Genomic DNA, 19755 nt, shown 5'->3' with positions numbered 1-19755 from the left:
CTCGATCACCGTGTTTGATGGCCATTTCCTGCGTTGGCCCACGGAGTGAGCTGCGGGCTGCTACAGTATTAAAAATTCTTTCTCCTGCACTGTCTCATTTTGAAACAATTCTGGTAAGCTAGACATGGATGGGACCGATCCCTTTTCTGACATATCATTACCTTTTTAACTCTATTGTAAATTTACCTGGCCAGCCCTTTTCTGGCCTCCTGCTCAATTCCTACCCTTAATCTTTACCATACTTCAGAAGAAAATGTTCCATCTGCCTTATCCATTTTCTGTCTCATCTCATCTCCTGCCTGTTTCACAAATTAAAACCTTTTATCCTGGCTAACTGACCGAATTGAATTTAACCTCAGGCAAACAATATAAGCTTGTTTTGTACAATCACTGCAGGCACATAAATTTAAATCTTATTTTTCCACTGACCTGTATGCTTTATTTCTTTTGGTTCTTTTATGGATCTCAGCAGAGAATCAGATTAACCTCAAATGAGGGACCACAGTATTCCCGGGAGATGGCTGTGGAGCATGGACTCAAGGGTTCCTGAGGTGCACTGTCAACTCTGTTCGAAGTCCTGGTCTCCCTGTGGCAACTTATTCCACCTGTGTCGATAGTTTTTGTGAGATCCTGCCGACTACACCAATGTGGAAGTCAGCCCACGCTGAAATGAAATCAAACAGCAGAATAGAACACAGAGCTAAATATCACTTTAAGGATGTTTATTTCAGTAATAGTCAATTTGTATATGGGAAGTGAGCAAGACTAATCAGGAGAGGTCAATTTCTGACACCTGTTTGAAGCTTTTAGCTCTAACTCTAAAGATATGGAGATTTCATTCTATATTTATTCAATTTCAAATGGGCAAGGGGCAGAAATGACCTCCACCTTTTAGCATTACATAATTTCTTCATAAAAAAAACATGTTCCCAGCTTAAGAGGTCTCAAACGCCTGTTTTCTGGTGTTTATCTTACACAAAAGAATGGTATGTGTTTTTGTCTGGTAAATAATTAACATTACCTTGATGGATACAATTTTAATGATGTTTATGCAACCCATCTCTTATCTCTGTCTTAGCAAGGTCTAGAACTTGTTTTCTGCCGAGTTTGCAAAATGAGTTCAGCCATTTTATAATTACAAAATGCTTTCTAATTCTAACACCAAAAGCTTAAGCACTGAGATATAAACTATACTTCCACAATCGAAGGATGGAAGGTGAATCAATTGAGTTTGCAGAAGGATCTGGACCAGCTGGAAAAATGGGCTGCAAAATGGAATTTAATGCAGACCAGTTCTTTTGGAGGGTAAGATTTGCATAGTGTGGTAGGACAAAGGGATCTGGGAATTCAGATACAAAATTCCCTAAAATATTTGAGGGGTTTAAATAGGTGGACAGCCAACACCTTTTTCCTGGGCTACAATAGCAAATACCAGGAGGAAATTTTAGGGGAGATGTTAGAGGTAAGATTATTTTTACACAAAGACTGGTGGGTCCCTGAAATGCATTTATGGGGATAGTGATACAACAGAGACATGCGAAAGACATGAATGTAAGGAAAATAGAAGGTTATGGGTGTGAGATAGATAAAAATTAGATAGTTGTGTAGTTGGTCAGCACAACATCATGGACTGAAGGGCCTGTATTGTTCTGTATATTAGACAATCTTTTCCACTATGTATCTGTGATTCTGTCAACTTCCCTGACATCTGTAAATTTATGAGTCAAATCACTTACACTGTCATCTCAGTTTTAAATACAGTAAACACAAATAAAGATCCCAGCACTAATCCTTGTGGTAACAAGGAGTTACAGGCATCCAGTCAGATGCCACTGAAGTCCATGTAAACTGCAACTACCATATTGTCTTCATCAATTTTCTGAGTTATTTCCTTAAAAAACTTGCTCAGAAATATGACTTGATCTTCCGACACAAAACTAGGCTGGCCCCTTCTAATCATTCCCTGCCTTTCCAGGTGAACATTCAAAAAGTCATGAGGCATAGAAACTTGGTTTCAGAAATGGCTTGCCTGCAGAAAGCAGAGGATAGTAGTAGTTGGAAAGTATCCATTTTGGAGTTTCGTGAGAATCTGTTCTGGGATACCTGCCTTCAGTGGTTCTCAACCTTTTTCTTTCCACCCACATACCATTTTAATCAGTGGTCTCTGATTAGTAAAAGATTGCTTAAGGTGGTATGTAAGTGAGAAGGGAAGGTTGAGAATCACTGCTCTAGATCCAATTATTACTGAAATATTTTGTTTGAGAAAAATTGTCATTGGTCCATTTCCTTTGAAGTTATGAAACTGTGCACATAACGAGTCAATTAGGTATGATTAAAACAATGGTTTTCAATCTTTTTCTTTCCACTTTAAGCAATCTCTTACTAATCGTAGAGCACCTATGGCATAGGAAATACTTAAAGTGGTATATAGGTGGCAAGAAAAAGTTTGAAAACCACTGGTTTAAGGTAAATAAAAGGAGGATTAGAGGGGATCTGAGGAAGAGTCTTTTCACCAAAAGAGGGTGGTTGGAATCTGACCTTGATGAAGAAGTGGGTCAATACGTTTGCAGATGACATGAAAGTTGGAGGTGTTGTGAATAACGTAGAAGGTTGTAGCAGATTATAACAGATTATAGACAGGATGCAAAGTTGGGTGGAGAAGTAGCAGGTGGAGTTCAATCCAGGTAAGTGTGAGGTCAAACTTGAAGGTGGAGAACATGGTTAATGGCAGGATTCTTAACAGTGTGGAAGAACAGAGAGATCTTGGGGTCCAAATCCACAGATCTCTCAAGGTTGCCATGTAAATTGATAGGGTAGTTAAGAAGGCTTATGATATGCTGGCCTTCATTAGCCAGGGAATTGAGTTCAAGAGTCCTAAGGTAATGTTGCAGCTCTATATATCTCTGGTTAGACTATACATGGAATATTGCAATCAGTTCTGGTCACCTCATTACAGGAAGGATGTGGAAGCTTTGGTGAGGACGCGGCTGAGATTTACCAGAATGTTGTCTGGATTGGAGAACATGTCTCATGAGGCAAGGTTAACAGAGCAATGGCTTTTCTCTTCTGAGCTAAGAGGGATGAAAGGTTACTTAATAGAGGTCTACAAGAATATGAGAGACCTAGATGGGGTGGACAGCCAGCATCCTTTTCTGGGGTGACAGTAGCAGAAACAAGAGGACATCTGCATAAGGTGAGTGGAGAAGATTTGAGACTTCTGGTTTAAGATTATTTTTTACACAGAAAGCAAATCTGTGCATTGCCAGGGGTGGTGGTAGAGGCTGGTCCATTAGCAACATTAAAAATACTCAGACAGGTGTGAGGTAGGGAAGGTTTAGATCGTTGAGTTGAGTTGGCCGCACAACATCGGGGGTTGAAGGGCCTGTACTCTGCTGTCATGTTACAACTCCTGTCCCTCAGATTCTTCAACAATTGAACACCCTCGGCGGCAGCAGATGAAAAAGAAAACCAGTGAGATGGGTTCGTTGGCCGGACTGGACAGGGATCTCGTCTCGGCTCTCCTGTCCCTGCGTGATCTGCTGCGGAGAAACCCCATCTCACCACGTGCATCCACTTTTACTGGCTGAGTGCTGGAGGTGCGGGGCTTCGGATCCCTCCAAAGCCGCAAGAGAGCCCCGGCATCAGAGCGCGGAGCAGTGGCAAAGCCCTCGATAAGATTTCTAAGTTTGGAACTCGTATGACGCCCCCTTGAAAGGTGAGGCGGGTCATCGATAGCAGCCAATGGGAAGCCAGGGACAGGCTTTATAAGGTGCGGCTGGGCGAGGGAAATTGGGTTGTATCCGGTTCGAGCAGCAAACACGCGGCTGATAGTCGAGGACCATGATCCGGGTGAGGTGTCTCCGCGGAGGTAGCAGAGGAGCCGAGTCCGCCCATTTCTTAGGAGCTCTGGTCAGTATGCCACATCCCTTCCCCTCGAATGACCTATGGTCCCAGGAAACACCCTGGCGTCTGGGCACTGCCCCATTCAAAGAACCCCACATTCCAAATGTCACACCGAGTTCCAACGCTTAGAGATAGAGTTTTGACCCTGGGGAGGGGTTTGTCTTATTGCCGGACCCTTCAGTGTTTCTTTTTGTGTGCAGAGATTAAGAATTCCACAAATTAACCTCAATGTCGAGGTTAGTGCATGGATTCCAGCCAGGAACTAATGGGACCGGGGAACGAAACCTGTTCTACGAGAACAGGTGGGTTGTATCTGCAACCCCCTTCTGTCTGAAGGAAGTTTGCGCAAAACCAGAACTGCGTTTAAAACGGGCGAAATTTGGTCTCCGTATCAAGGGGAAAGTTCGTGTGGGGAAATGAAATCCTCAAGAATGAACCTTTAAAGACCGTGGGATCATTTAAAGTAAAAACACTACGCTGGAGAAACCCCGCAGGTCAAACAGTGGCAAATCTAAAGATCCATAACCAATGTTTCGGGCTTGAGCCCTTCATCAAGAGATGAGCAGTGTACTTTATATAGCAGAGATAAAGATACATCACCTGTTTGGGCGCCTGCCTATATATTGCTCTTAATGGAGAGCTCGGATGGGAGAGTGGCTGGGGCAAGGCGAGAGGGCTCTTTGACATTTCAAGTACGATTCCTGTCTTAGCCAACATATTTCTGCGAGCCACACGTTATACGTTTAAAAAGCCGAATGTGATTCGCGACCTGCGGTTTGGCCACCCTGACTGACTGACCAACCGGTAGTGGGTCACCTCACGCTACTACACCCAACATTTATACGTTTTTTTTAAACAGGGACAAAGTCTTACTGATCACACAGGAAAAATATAGCTTTTTTTTCCCCAAAAGGGGATTCATACAGGGCAAACCCATAGCTGGCATTTGCTAATTCAGTTTTAGCCAATGAGTTGGAGTGAGGCTAATAATTCAAGGTGAGGAAAACTCAGTCCAGTTAAATAGCAAAGGACTACAGCAATTTACTCAATAAAGTGGCTATATGTCAAGTCTGAGTCAATGCTAGTGTTGTAGTGCTGTGCCAATGGATGAGGAGTGGTACTGTCAAACTATGCTCAGAGTCAGCCTTAGTGATTTCTTTTGGATGGCATCATGATCGAAGCAGGCATTGAGATCTATCCTGTTGTATATGCACCTTCACTTCTGCTTCCTACCTTACTGCCAAAGGAGAGCTTTGTTTAGACAACAAACTTTACAAGTGACATGTTGACTTCCACTTTGATACCTAAAGTGGGCAGAAACCCTAGGCAGGAGAAAGGACAGATGATTGTCAGGTCTAAGCCTGAGCTGTTGTACAGCTCCTGTTGAAGATGGTGACCCTAGATTCCTTGGACCCTGTGGAATGCTTCAGCTCCCAACCTGGTCAGGTTGAGGTTGAAGAGTTATCGTGGAGCGATTTTTTTTTTTTTTTTTTCTCCTTCCCCCAGAAGTGTCTTTTAGCTAAGAACTGCAGAGTAAATAAATCACCATATTGTGACATTAGAATTGTTTAAACCAAAATAAAGCAGCTTTTATTACTTAAAGTACTGGTGAAAAACAACTGTCCAGAACTTTAGGGAAGGGGAGACTTGCCCTGATTTTCTTTTGGAAAACCAAAAGAGTGAATGGGAGAGAGAGCCTGGTTCCTTTTGGAGTAATGATCTCTTGAGCATGATGCACACTTGTCCTGACATTACATTTCACAAATCTTGTTTTCACTGTACCAGAAATAGAACTGTCTAGTCCAGCAATTGCCTTTTGACAGCTGGTCCAGAAAATGGATTGAAAGATGATACATCTGCTTCAGAAGTGGTCACTGAAATATGAATGACCAAAAATGTTTGTGTGTACAGTATATTAATACAGAGTGCTTAAGTGTCATTCATTTTTTTTTCATCTTCTCTTACAGGGCCAGCCACAAACAGCCTGTGGGAAAACAAAAATTAGCAGGCATAGTGACTATACTCTGAGTGAACAGGGAGCTGCTAAATAAACCAGATATTCCACCCCTAGTGGAATAATTATTATTGGATGTAGAGGTGCCATTTTCATTGACTCTTTATTAGACTAGTGCTAGGTCTTCCCATTGATAACTGCAATCCCACAATCATACCTGTTAATACACTTTCTTTCAGTAAGCAATAAAATGTAATCTTGGTTGCCATTTCCAGAAGACCAACCTGAAGAGTAACTCATGGTTTATACAAGTTGCAAGACAAAGATTCATTGATAACATATTAAAAAAATTACTGTATATTCTTGTATAAAAGTTGATTGCATGTGAAAGTTGACCCCCTATTTTTGACTAAAAAAATCTGGAATTTTCCATACATCTTGTGTAAAAGTCAACTCTCTCACCTCAGCCTAGCCAGAGCTCTCAAAGCATCAGTCACGAACTCGCACCTCAGCCCCCAGCTGCCCATCTGTCGGCGTTCCCGACGTCTCGAACATGGCTCTCGCTTTGGCCCCAATCACACACCCCCTCCCCCACTGAAACTTCCAAGGCCTTGATGGCAGACTCTCACCTCAACCCTAACTACCCATCCACTGGAGCTTCCAACGCTTTGCCTTAGCAGCCCACCCATTGGAGCTCTCAATGCCTCTGACGATGCAGATACTTACCACAGTCCTATGTTAGGACATGTGTTTTGATGCTCAGACTTTATTACTTTAATTCATCATGTTTTTGTTCTTGTTTGTTTAGAGGTCATTTGGACTTGTGGTACTGATATGGTATTTTGATTCTTCTGTGAATGTCAGCCCTTCAAAAGTAGTATACACGTAATAGTCCACCCATAAATTTAAAATTCAAAAATGGTCTAAAAAAAATTGACTTTTACATGAGTATAGTTTTTGGTGAGTTGGTTGTCTTCAGCTTTGGTTTTAATGTGACTTGGAATTGCCTTTTGTGTTGTAAATAACACAGGAAGTAAAGATTTATCTCCATGCAGCCTGGGTGGAAAATCATTGAATTTGTGCTATTTCATCCATTTATATTGAACATTTCCATTTTGTTGGTTATACAATGTTAGTGAAAGTAACAGGAAGGATACCCAAATTTACAACAAGATCTAGATCATTTGGGAAGATGGCCAAGGATTGGCAATTGGAATGTAACTCTAACGAATGCAGGATGTTTTATTTTGGTAAATCAAACCAGAGTATAACTAGTACAGTGAATGGTAGGACTCTGGAGAGTATAGTAGAACAGAGAGAGCTTGGGGCACAAATGTATAGTTTCAGGTTGACAAGGTGGTGAAGAAGGCACATTTCCAATCACTGGCCTTGGTGCTGTGTTTCAGAGTTGGGACCTCATGATGCAGTTGTACAAGGCATTAATTAGTAAGATCACACAAGAGTACTGTGTGTAGTTCTGGTCACCCAGCCATAGAAGTTGGAAGGGTATAGAAGAGATTCATTATCATGTTGAAAGACTGAAAGAGCTTGAGTTATAGGAGCGGTTTGTGACTGGTTATATTTTGTATTATAAATAAATGTTTTTTAAAAGATTTGGGAGGTTTAGTGTAGGTCACCACAAATAGAGTAACACTTCACATCTCATTTAAAATGCAAGCGCTTGGCTGAAGCCAGCATGCAGGCACCAGTGGCTTTGCAAAAGACAATGGGATTGTTTTGGAAGGAACTTCAAAAGAAGGTGCAAATGGAACAGAATGTTGATCATGCTCCAGGCAGAGGCTGATCTTTCAAGGATTGGGTTAGCCCTGCAAGAAGGTCATGTTTTTGCAAGCAGAGAGAAGAAAAGACCAAACAGGCTTTCTGAGAGAGAGAATTCAGTTGGAGTTTGGCAGTAGCTTTTAAGGCTGCAACATGACAAGCTGGCAGTGGTTTGGAAGCTTGTTGAAAACCCCATTTTGAAGATGGGTTGTGAGTTCTGAGTTCAGCCTGTTGAAAACCCTTATGGTCCTTACAAAAGGAAATGGCTGGCTAGAATGTTTCACCTGAAATAAGGAAAACAAGGGAAACTCTGGTGACCTGGAAGAAGAGGCTATCATTTGGAAAACACTGATGGGGCAAGTTTCTTTGGCAAGACACTGCAGTGACTCCTGAATATGAACACATTACATACATGTGTGCTTAGAATTAGAATGGGGTTAAGTTGAGAGTCATGTTAAAGTTGGATCCTGTTTTTATGTTGAAAGAAAATTAAAAGCATCTTTTGTTTAAGAAACTATTTGTCTTGGTGAATTTCTAATGCTGCTGGTTTATGGGGTCCTCTGGACTCATAACAGGTTGGATAGGCTGGCCTTTATACTCTGGAGTAAAGGAGGGTTAAGGGTGACCTTGAGTTTTATAAAATCATATTGGGCATGAATAAAGTGAAGACTCAAACTTTTTCCCAGGCTAGATGCTTCTAGAAAAGTGGGGCTGGGATTTGAGAGGGGCATTTTATTTACTCAGTGATCTATGTATGGAATGAGCTGGCAGAGGAAACTGTAGAAGAAGGAAAAATTCTGATGTTCAAAAGAGATTTGTACAGATTTATGATGGTGAAAATTTATTGTCATATGCAGAAGTACAATGTACAGATGCACCAAAATCCCTACTTGCTGCAGCCATGCAGGTGTGAAAAATTCACCAATAACAATAGTGTAAATTAAATTACCACAGGAAATATAAGAGATGGAATATATGAGATGGAAATATAGATAATATAAATATTCATAGTTGCAGTCATGGGTGGGGTTGGAGTGGTGGTGAAGTAATGGATAAGAAACGTTTAGAAGGATATGGACCAAATGCAGGCAAATGGATCTTGCCCTGAATGCCAAATTGGCTAGCATGGATGGGCTAAAGGGCCTGTTTCATGCATATGAATCTAACCATTTGGAATCAAGTGGGTAAACTGATAGCCTGACAGGTAATAAAGGATTTGTTTGCAGAACACTGTCAGGGTGAGGGTGACTGGATGTTGATCAATGCCCGATATGCCCTTAACCCAGAACAACTTGATACCCATGATTCTGGACAATAAGATCCTGGATACTTGGTGCCGGAAAGGAATCAGGTATATCGAGGATTGTTATGCGAGGGCAGCTCATGTCATTTAAGCAACTGAGGAATAAATATGATTTGTCTAATAGAACATTCCTTTGCTATAGGTAACTAAGATTTTTTTTAAGGGACAAATTGGGACCATCTGTGACCCTGCCTGTGTGTAGTGTGTTACAGAGTTCTGTGTTGAGTATTGACCTATATGGTGTGTGGTTTTATGTTACAAAGTGACAGTTTGCCTTCAAGAGCCATAGACTGCTGAGAGAATGGGAGATGGACTGGGCATGTGCAGAAAATGATCTAAAAATTTCTGGACTTGGATAAACCACCACTGGGTGGTGCTGTGGAGTGGAAGGAGGCCCAGAGCATGAATCATGGTCTGGAGGTACAGTTTAGAATGTTGGGATTTCAAAAAGGATGAACATTCTGAAGGCAGCCAGAAGGATCCGGACCAAGCCAGTGGTTCCTCTCTCTGCAAGCAACACGAGACAACTTCGAATTTTGTGTTCTCTCTCTCTCTCTCTCAAAAAATCTTTTGGCTTCAGTTTATCAAACAAACTGAATTTTGTTTATCTTTGTTTCAGGTGAGATCGAAGTTTTGTGAGTCTTGTGTGTTTTGTGTCTAAGTCTTTCCTGTGGGCTGGTTGGAAGTGCAGCTTAGACTTTAATTACATATATTTTATTTAGGCCAGGGAATTTATTAGTTTTACACTGTTAGAGATTTGCATAGTAACCAATGGGCATTGTTATAAAGGGGGGATTTTGAATTAAAGTTTGAAGGTCTTTACCCCTGTGTGATATGCCACCTTTATGGTTGCTGGTTTGATCTTGTAACAAGAGACATGCAGATTTTAATTCAAAGCGTTGAAAGAAAGTGTATTGTTGTCTGAATCTGAGTTTTGGAAAATCAAAAATAAAATACTTTTTTTAAAATGCCCAGATGGTGGTTGGAGGCTGTTGGTCAATTCTGGGGTGGGCATGTAGGACAGCAAAGAAAGCTTTCAAATCGTTCAGAGGGATCTGGAAAAATGGGGTGAAAAACCACAGATGGAATTTAATGCAGACAAGTGGGGGGGGGGGGGTGTTGCATTTTGAAGGACATGTATGGTAAATGGTAGGGGATGAGGAGTGTGACAGAACAGAGGGATCTGGGAATGTAGATAATATAATTCCCTGAAAGTGGCATCACAGGTGAATAGGGTTGAAAAGAGAGCTTTTGGTACATTGGCCTTCATATATCAATGTATTGAATATAGAAATTGGGATGTTATTGGTAAAGTTATATATGATATTGGTGAGGTGAAATTTGTGTGCAGTTTTGGTCACCTAACTACAGGAAAGATATCAATAAGATTGAAAGAGTGCAAAGACTATTTACTAGGATGTTGCCCGGACTTCAGGAACTAAGTTACAGGAAAAGCTAAACAGGTTAGGACTTTTTTCCCTGGAGTGTAGAAGAATGGGGAGATTTGCTAGAGGTATTTAAAATTATGAGAGGGATAGACAGAGAAAATGTAGATAGGCTTTTTCAACTGAGGGTAGATGAGATACAAACCAGAGGATATGGGTTAAGGGTGAAAGGGAAAAAGCTCAGGGAGAATACAAGGAGGAAACTTCCTCACACAGAGTGGAGGGAGTGTGGAATGATCTGCCAGATGAAGTGGTGAATACAGGCTCAATTTTAACATTTAAGAAAAATTTGGACAGGTACATGGATGGGAGGGGTAATTCCCAGTGCACGCTGCCTGGTTTGTCTTCTGCTGTGATGCTCAGTTCCTCAAGGATTCAACAACCTATTGAATGTTATGAATTTAACTGGCAGTTCTAACTGTTCTAGTCCTGCAGCTTCAGAAATCCTATCACTGGATGAGGGATCTATTTCATTTAGATGCCAAGTCTCAGCATTTCCTGTTGTCTTTCAGGTTGGTCGAGCTGTTGCAGGATGGGTGCATAAAACGTTCCAGAGCACACAAGCTGCTGCTGGCCAGAGTTCCTGTATTGCAGATGATGATCCCAAAAACAAGGCCACTGAGGCTGAAGAATGTCCTGTCTGCTCTTACAATGAGTGGGATACTCTAGAAGAAGTGATTGTTGGGAGACCAGAGAATGCATGTGTGCCTCCTTTCACAGTGGAAGTAAAGGTTTGTATTGAATTCCTCAGGGAAGGGGATAGGGACATGGCTCAGTGTTGTCTGAGTATGTTCACAGAGATGTGGAGTAGAAGGGGATTATTTAGTAAGAGGGCCTGCTGATTTGGCAGATTAGTCTAGTTCTGCTTTCAGAATGAAGGTGCAGGAATGGGAGTTGGGAGTTAGACATCAGATGAAGCCCAGAGCAGATGTTACCAACTCCTCTGGGCTTGTTCTAATTATTTAAGTTGCTAATGCCTTTCCACCTTTATCTGTTAGAACAAAAGCTGAAGCATCATCTTTTAGTATAATTATCAAAATGACAGAGTTTTAACAAATTAAATAATATACGTGGTAGATGTGTGGAATGAGCTTCCGGGAGAAATAGTGGCAGCGGAGTCAATTGTATTATTTAAGAAAAGGTTGGACAGGTATCTGGATGAGAAGAAGATGGAGGGTTATGGGCATTGTGCAGGGAGGTAGGACTAGAGAGGGGTGTTTGGTTCAGTGCGGACTAGAAGGGCCTAATGGCCTGTTTCCGTGCTGTAAATTGTTATGTTAGTGAAATTTAAAATTAAGATGCATTTTTTTTTTAAAACAAGGCACAGTGAATGGCACTTAAAGGAATTCCGGTTGGTGACAATTTTGTTAAACTGCAATGATATTGCCTTTCTTTGCCACAATAAGCTCATTTCCATTCAGGATGACAAAAGCAACCGCTTTCAAACTTAAGGATGTTACAGATTCTGTCCCATGGTCACACCAGTAGTAAGTTGCCAATAAATCAATTCTGTTTTGGTTGCAACATTAACAATACGGGTATACCCTGCTTTATGAATACTGGAATTACAAAAATTTGCTTTTACAAAGAAAGATGTATTCACTTTTATGAAAGGATTTGAATGGGTTTTTACTTTTACGAAAATAGCCTCCAATAGTAGTGAATGGGTCTTTGCTTTATACCTTTTCAGCTTACGAAAGGTTTCATAGGAAGAGTCTTGTTTCGTTAAACAGGTTATACCCGTACTGAGAAAGATCACTTGTTGGACATAGATATCAACTTTCTGAAGATTGTTCTAATGCTTCAAAAAAAAAAAGGACCTAAAATTAATCAGGGAAATTGTAAACTGGTGAGTCTGACATCAGTCATTGAAAAGTTATAGGAAGGTGTTCTGAGATCAGATCTACAAGTATTCGGATAGTCAGGGACTGACTAGGGATGGTCAACACGGCTTTGAGCATATTTAACCAATCTTAGAGTTTTTCGAGGAGGTTACATGGACTTTATTACGGCCTTAGACAAGGTCCTGCCTGAGAGGTTAGTCAGGAACATTCAGCTGCATGGTGTTCATGGTGAAATAGAAAATTGGATTAGACATTGGCTTTACAGGTGAAGTCAGAGAGTGGTAGTGATGATCGCCTCTCTGACTGGAGGCCTGTGACTAGTGGTGTGCCTCGAGGATTGGTGTTGTGTCCACTGTTGTTTGTCATCTATATTAATGATTTCTATGGTAAATAAATTGGAGCAGCAAGTTTGCAAATAACTCTAAAATTGGAGATGTAGTGGACAGTGAGGAAAGCTTGCAAAGGGATCCGGACCAGCTGGAAAAATGGGCTGCAAAATGGCAGATGCAATTTAATGCAGGCAAGTGTAAGGTTTTGCACTTTGGAATGACAAACCAAAGTAGGACATGTATAGTAAATGGTAGGGTACTGAGAAATACAGTAGAACAGATGAATCTGCGAATTAAAATGCTGAACATAATTCCGTGAAAGTCGCATCAGTGTCATAAGAAAACTTTTGGCAGTGGCCTTCATAAATCAAAGTACTGAGTGTAGGAGTTGGGATGTTATGGTGAAGTTGGACAAGGCCTTGGTGAGGCCAGATTTGAGGTAGGAAGCTTTTCTTCACAAAGTAAAAATAAATAAGTTTGATTTAGCATCCATGTGTCCCATGAATTATTGAGCCTGAAGAATCTGTTGTGATGTGGATAATTGATCAAATGAGGGAAAGACATGACTGTTTCTGATGGTAAATAAAGAAGAAAATTGACTGGAACAATTTGTTGCTCAACATATCCCAAGTACAAGGTCTTCAACAGACAAACATGATTTGTGAAGTCACCTGAAATAATGTTGCGTTCCTTCATCACGAGATTGAAGTGTCAGCAGAGAAAAAAAAATCTGCTTTTTGATGTTGGTGCTGGTGGAAGATTGTTTATTTACTGGACTGGAGGCCTGAAGCTAGTGGTGTGCCTTTGAGTTTGGTGCTGGGCACATTGAATGATGAGGAATGTTGTGGTTGATTCTGAATTGCCTGGTATTGTAGATAGTAAGACAGCTGGGAAAAATTGCAGAAGGCTCTTAATCAGTTGGGTTGATGGAATTTAATAGAGAAAATGAGGTGTGCATTTTGTGAAGTCTAACATGGATGGGATCTACACAGTGAATGGTAGGGATTTTGGGGGAGTTGTAAAGCAGAGAAATCTAGAAGTACAGGTACATAGTACCTTTAAAGTGGCATCACAGGTAGATAGGGTGGTCAAAAAAGCTTTAGGCACATTAGCCTTCATCAATCTGAGTACTGAGTATAGAAGTTGATGGGTCATGTTGCTGTTTAAAACATTGGCGAGGCCCATTTTGGAGTATTGTTCAGTTTTATTTATTGTGATACAGGAAAGATATTGTCAAGCTGAAGAGGGTGCAGAGAAGATGTACAAGTATTTTGCCAAGACTCGGGCTGGGTGGGTGGGGGGAAAAGGTTGGCTGAGCTATTGGGAAAGGTTGAGTAGGCTGGGGTGTGCAAGGTTGATGGATGATCTCAGATGTACAAAATCTTGAGATGAATAGATCAGGTGAACAGTCTTTTGCCCAGAGTAGAGAAAATGGTAACCAGAGGACATGGGTTTAAAGTGAAGGGGAGAGGTTTAACAGGAGCCTGAAGAGTAAAGTACATATTTAGAGGGTATGGGTGTAAGAAACAGACTGCTGGAGGCAGTAGTTGAGGCAGGTACTACTGGAATGTTTAAAAAACATTTGGATGGATACATTAATAGGATGAGTTTTGTGGGATATGGACCAGTGGAAGTGGGACATTTGGCTTGGTGTGGATTTCGGGCCTATTTCCATGCTCTGACTCTACAATACCCTCAAATCCTTGTGGGACTGAGCCACAAACGCATTTACAAGCCAAGTGCCATCGAAATTGATAACTATGTTAAAATATAGCTTTTTTAAAATTTCTTTGTTGTCAAAATTGCCCTGATAAATGTTTATTGTTTCAGGCTAATACCTATCAGAAATATTGGCCCTTTTACCAGAAATATGGAGGTCATACATTTCCTAAAGAACACCTGAAGAAAGCCATTGCCGACATTGAAGAGATGTGTAATGTACTTCAAGGTGAAGGAGTGATTGTCAAGCACCCAGAGATAATTGACTGGACTGAGAATTATAAGACACCAGACTTTGAATCCACAGGTAAAAACATGTGATATTTGCTTGAAATACTGTTTAAAGCAATGATTAATAAATCCAACTAAAGTTTGTATTGATAAGAAATAGAAATAAAAGCTGCTGGAATCTCTCAACAGGTTCGGCATTATCTGTGGAGAGAGAAACAAAGTTAATGTTTGATGTGGAAGACCCTTCCTCAGGACCTAAGAGGAAATGTTTCTCTCATTACAGATGCTATCTGAACTGCTGAACGTTTCCAGAATTTTCTGATTTTTTTTTTGTCAGATTTCCAGTATCTGCAGTTTTTTTTTGATTCTCCATTCAATAAGTAGTAATGCTTGCTGAGTGTTGTGTGGGAAGGGAAAGGTTCCGTGGGTTCAAAGAATAACAGGTCAGGACATAGACTGAATCCAAAAATAATCTTTATTGAATCACAAGTAAGGGGATAACATCAGAGATAACATGGAAGTATTCTCAATCACACAACACAATGCAACCAATCACCTCGGTCTTAATACTACCAATACCAGCAACTGCTTACACTCTTGCAAGCACAGTCACATCAGACTTAATACTGCTGATGTTTGCAACTGTCCATATGACTTATCACAACCAAGGTCTACAATGCGTTACCCACTGTTTCTTGTCTAACGTGGGCACAGCTCAGATGCTATCTACAACTACAACAGTATACAACAGCCCCAATGCCTATGTAGTGTACACCTTACCCTTGACTCCTTCAGCATTGTCCACAGCAGGGTGTGTCTCAGGACTGAAGAGCAAAAAAGGGAGAGAGAGATACTGCAAGTGATGGAGGGTCCAGCCCAGGTAATCACTGGGTGATTAAAGAGGACAATGGTCAGGTGTGCATTAATGGGTGGGCAGAGTCCAACCTTGATTGGCACATGATACAATTTCCGACTAGGTTCCAGATGGAGAGGCCATATGGTCTTCCACAATTCACACTGCACTGAGAAAACAACACTTCAATTTACTCGGGTCATATGAGAGATGCCTAGAGGTCAAGGTAAACTCCGACGAACACACCCATTAATGGATGTTCAATGTGCCTCTGGAGTTGTTCCCTCTTCCTGATGATGCTGATTCTGTCCTTTAACTCACCACTGACTTCTGCCAGGCTGTTATTAAGCCAGCTCATCCAATAACTATGGGATAAAAGCTATCCAGTCTTCTTCTTGAGCCTGGTCATCTCCTTATCTACTGCCCATACAGTGACTGATGGGTGCCAGTACTAAGCAGGAATCTAATATTTCCCCTCTTTGCCTTGAGATCCTGAGGATCTGGGCAGCAATCATTCCAATGACCTGACAGATTTGTTAGTAACAGTGACAGAGAGGCTATTTGGCCCCTTGAGGGTATCCTATCACTCTATTGAACATTTTTCTTCAATTGTGTCATTCTGAAGAACCTTGAGATGGTGCAAGTGAGGTAGGTGCTCAAACAGGTTATCAGTGAGGTGCAGTCACTCCTGATTGGGTTGACCTGCTTTTATTGCATCACTGATGCAGCAAAGATGAGCTGGGGATAAGGAGAAGGCAGTGTTAATGCCTTCCGTTTGGAGAGTGCCCACACAGAATATTAGGTGTTGTTCCTCCAATTTGCAAGTAGCCTCAGTTTAGCAGTGCACAAGGCCATGAACAGAGTTGTCGGTGTGGAAATGGGGTGTGGAATTGAAATGGATGATGACTGGGAGGTCCTTGTTATTGCAGCAGATGGAACAAAGGGGTTCAACGATGCAATCTCCCAGTCTACATCCAGTCCCTCTGAGGAGGCCACAGCGGGAGCACTGGATACAGTAGATGATTCCTGTGGATTCACAAGTGTCGTGGTGCTTCACTTCGAAGGGCTATTTGGGGCCCTGAATGGTGGTGATGGCAAGTGTAGCATTCCCTATGGTTATAGGGTTAGGGAGTGATCACTGGGAAGGGATAGTGAATGGTGGTGGGGGGAGGTGGTGCAAGTGTAGCATTCCCTATGGTTATAGGGTTAGGGAGTGATCAGTGGTAAGGGATGAATGTTCAAGGGAATGGTGGAGGGTGTGGTCCCTGCGGGAAGTGAAGAGGAGAGGCGAGGGGAATATGTCTTGTGGTGGGATCACATTGAAGGTGGAGGAAATTGTGGAGAATATTCTATTGGTTGTGGACTCTGATGGTGTGTTAGGTGAAGGCAAGGGGAATCCTGTCCTTGTTGGGTCTTGGGGTTAAGGGGCAAGGGCAGTTCACAGGAAATGGAGGAGGGGCCACTTCTTTTTGTTATATATATATATTAACATTTAGATTGTGGAATGAATGGCTTTGAGGCCAAGTTTGCAGATGATATGATGGAGATGAGGATTTTTTCCTCTCATAGGATCATGAATTATCCACCACAGAAAGTTGTAGAAACAGTTACTGAATTTGTATATGACTGGGATTGAAAGATTGAGTCTGAGAGAGTGGGGGTGGTGCTAAAGGTTATGGGGAAACTGGCTGGAAAGAGGAATTAAAGCCATATGGCATCAGTTTAAGGTGAGTGGGGGAGATTTAAGGTACATTTTTACATAAATAACTGGAATGCATTGCTGGGGGTGGAGGCTGGTAATTGAGGACATTTAGGCACATGTAAGGAAAATAGATGGTTATGGGTGTGAGGTAAGGAAGGATTAGATTGTTGTGGAGTAGGCTTACATGGGCTGGCACAACACCCTGCACACAGCATCTTTCAGCTGCTCCCATCGGGCAAGAGGTACAGGAGTATCAGGGCCAGTACCACCAGGCTAACGAACAGCTTCTTCTCACAAGCAGTGAGAAGGCTGAACAACCAAAGGAACCACTCACACTAACCATCAGAGACTTTCATATACATAATATTTATTTGTTAATTTGTATATATTATTACTTGTCCTGTATGCGTATTGATTGTCTGTATGTGTTGTATCTGGTGTGTGTCTGCATGTTTTGCACAGAGGACTGGAGAACACTGTTTTGTTAGGTTGCACTTGTTCAATCAGATGACAATCAACTTGACGAGGAGGGGGAGTCACGTGATGGAGTAGTGGCCGGTCGGGAAAACTACCCCTCTCCAAGAAAATGGAAAAATAAGTCAGGAAAAAGCAAAGCATAACAGAAATAAAGTACAAGAAATAGAAGATAAAGATACAGAGAAGAGAAAGAAGATGGCTTCCAAGAAGGAGAAATTAAGAACGGCTGGAAAAAATTTTTTTTTTAAAGTCACCGGAGAAGAAGGAAGAAGGCCTTACCTGCAGGAAGGAACAGGGGACACTGTGGAGACGAGGAGCGCCCGACCCTCGAGGTCAGTACCTGCCCCGCAAAGTTGAGACCCACCAGCCGGTACATTACAAAAATGGCTCAGTGAGCCAAACAAAAGTGTACAATCAACGGATAAAGAGGACACCGGCAGGAGGGTGGCTCGGCGGAGGAGCGGGCTGTCACAGACTGAGAAGCTGAAAGACGCCCGACAACAGGGCTCTCAGCTAGAGGATAAGGAAGACAGCAGAAGAGAGTGCGATGGAACAGACATGGAAGACAGATGGAAGAAAGATCGACAAGAAGACCAATGTCAAGAAACACGACAGACAAGCAGTCCAAGAGGGGAGGAACAGCAACAAGAGGCCCGACAAAGAGATACAAGCAGCTCATCAGGAGAAGACAAGCACAGGTACAGACACAGAAGAGGAAGAAGAAGACCAAGATCTTCACAGAGAAATAGAAGATAAAACTGATGGGCAAAAAGAAATAAAAGTTAAAACTGATGAACAAAATATAGATAGTCTTTTTTGAGGAACAAATGAGATCACTAAAAGAATGGTCATCATTGGAGTTTAATGCAATTAAACGAAAAATGAAAAGAACAGAAGATAAAACGCAAAGATTAGAACTGGTAATGACAGAAATAGGTAAAAGAGTAGAGAATGTGGAAGAGTGGGAAACGGGTGTAGAAATGGAAGTAAACGACTAAAGAGAAACATTGGAAGAAAGTGACAAAAAAATTAAGGAGACACAAGAGTTGCTAGCTCAGAAAATTGATATGTTGGAAAATTATAGTAGGCGAAACAACGTAAAAATAGTGGGCCTGAAGGCGGGTGAAGAAGGTACAGAGTTGAAGGAATTTATAAAAGGATGGATCCCAAAGGTCCTGGGAACGACAGAAATATAGGAAGGAATGGAAATAGAAAGGGCACACAGAACACTAGCCCCGAAACCACAGACACATCAAAAACCAAGATCCATTTTAGTAACATTTTTGAGATCTACGACAAGAGAAAATATACTGGAACGGGCAAGGAATAAAATTAGTGAAGATAATAAACCATTGGAATACAAGGGTCAAAAAATATTTTTCTACCCAGACATATGTTTTGAACTCTTAAAGAGGAGGAAGGAGTTTAATGCAGCAAAATCAACTTTATGGAAAAGGTTACAAATTCATATTAAGACATCCAGCTGTGCTTAAAATATTTATACCGGGGAGCAAAACAGACTGTTCTCTGATCTGGAGGAAGCACAAGAATTTGCAGAACATTTGCAGGACAGGAGAAGAGATGTAACAAGAATGAAGAACGGTGATAAAGTATATATAAAGATGTAAAAACAATGTATATGTAAAGAACTAAAGAGAAAAGGGAAGGGAGTGGGGGGAAAAGAGAGCTTTGTTATATGTGTTAGTGTTTTCTGGAGAGGGCTGGGTAGAGGGGGAATAACCATCACTGCAAAATCAGTTGATGCTGCGAACAAGATCGCAATCCAAATGAAATGGGGAGTTGTGGTTGCCTGGCAAGGGGTATGGGGCAACTCAGAGGTGGGGGGGGGGGGTACTTTGGGGTTAGGGTACTAGTGGATGTGGGAACTGCGGGGGTACTTTGTCTTAAATGTGTTGTCATATATTAAGAGCAATAAGAGAAAACTAAGATGAAAATGGGGAAAAGGGGGATGGAGGTGGCGAGGAGGAGGAAGCAAGAACATTTTGGGAAGAATTAAATTAGACACTGAAGAAAATTACAAAAAATAGCATACCAAAAAAAACCAGAGATTCTACTTTTAAGTTACATAAGAATGATAGAGTTGGGCCTCAAATTGGATAAAGTGAAATAAAATCATTACGATGGCCTTGGCGATGGCAAAGGGATGTATGGTGTCGGCTTGGTAAATGGGGGAAAACATGAGTATACAGCGGTGG

General features: G+C 41.5%; 1 protein-coding gene and 2 long non-coding RNA genes across 5 annotated transcripts in view; 2 read left to right on the top strand and 1 right to left on the bottom strand.

Moving 5' to 3' along the window:
* The window catches only part of LOC138749917 (uncharacterized), a 39678-nt gene that overhangs the window by 4990 nt on the left and 14933 nt on the right, over positions 1-19755 (bottom strand). The window contains exon 3 of the long non-coding RNA XR_011348947.1: positions 430-664. This is a non-coding gene — a long non-coding RNA (uncharacterized lncRNA). The remainder of the gene's footprint in view (positions 1-429; positions 665-19755) is intronic.
* The window catches only part of gatm (glycine amidinotransferase (L-arginine:glycine amidinotransferase)), a 51945-nt gene that overhangs the window by 19625 nt on the left and 12565 nt on the right, over positions 1-19755 (top strand). Inside the window, exons 1-3 of one of the 3 annotated variants that reach the window (XM_069911957.1) lie at positions 3792-3909; positions 10897-11115; positions 14388-14583. In XM_069911957.1, the coding sequence (XP_069768058.1) occupies positions 3841-3909; positions 10897-11115; positions 14388-14583 (484 nt within the window). In that variant the 5' untranslated portion in view covers positions 3792-3840. Of the gene's footprint in view, positions 1-3791; positions 3910-10896; positions 11116-11705; positions 11872-14387; positions 14584-19755 lie in introns of those variants that run through there. The other 2 variants (XM_069911959.1, XM_069911958.1) reach the window with 2 other exon arrangements.
* On the top strand, positions 4094-5993 carry LOC138749918 (uncharacterized). The gene is made up of 2 exons (XR_011348948.1): positions 4094-4205; positions 5871-5993. It is a non-coding gene; the product is annotated as an uncharacterized lncRNA (long non-coding RNA).

This window comes from Narcine bancroftii, chromosome 14, assembly GCF_036971445.1.
Source record: "Narcine bancroftii isolate sNarBan1 chromosome 14, sNarBan1.hap1, whole genome shotgun sequence".
NCBI classification, from domain to species: Eukaryota; Metazoa; Chordata; class Chondrichthyes; order Torpediniformes; family Narcinidae; genus Narcine; species Narcine bancroftii.
The sequence above is the reverse complement of the archived record's forward strand: the minus strand, read 5'-3'. Positions and strand labels throughout refer to the sequence as shown.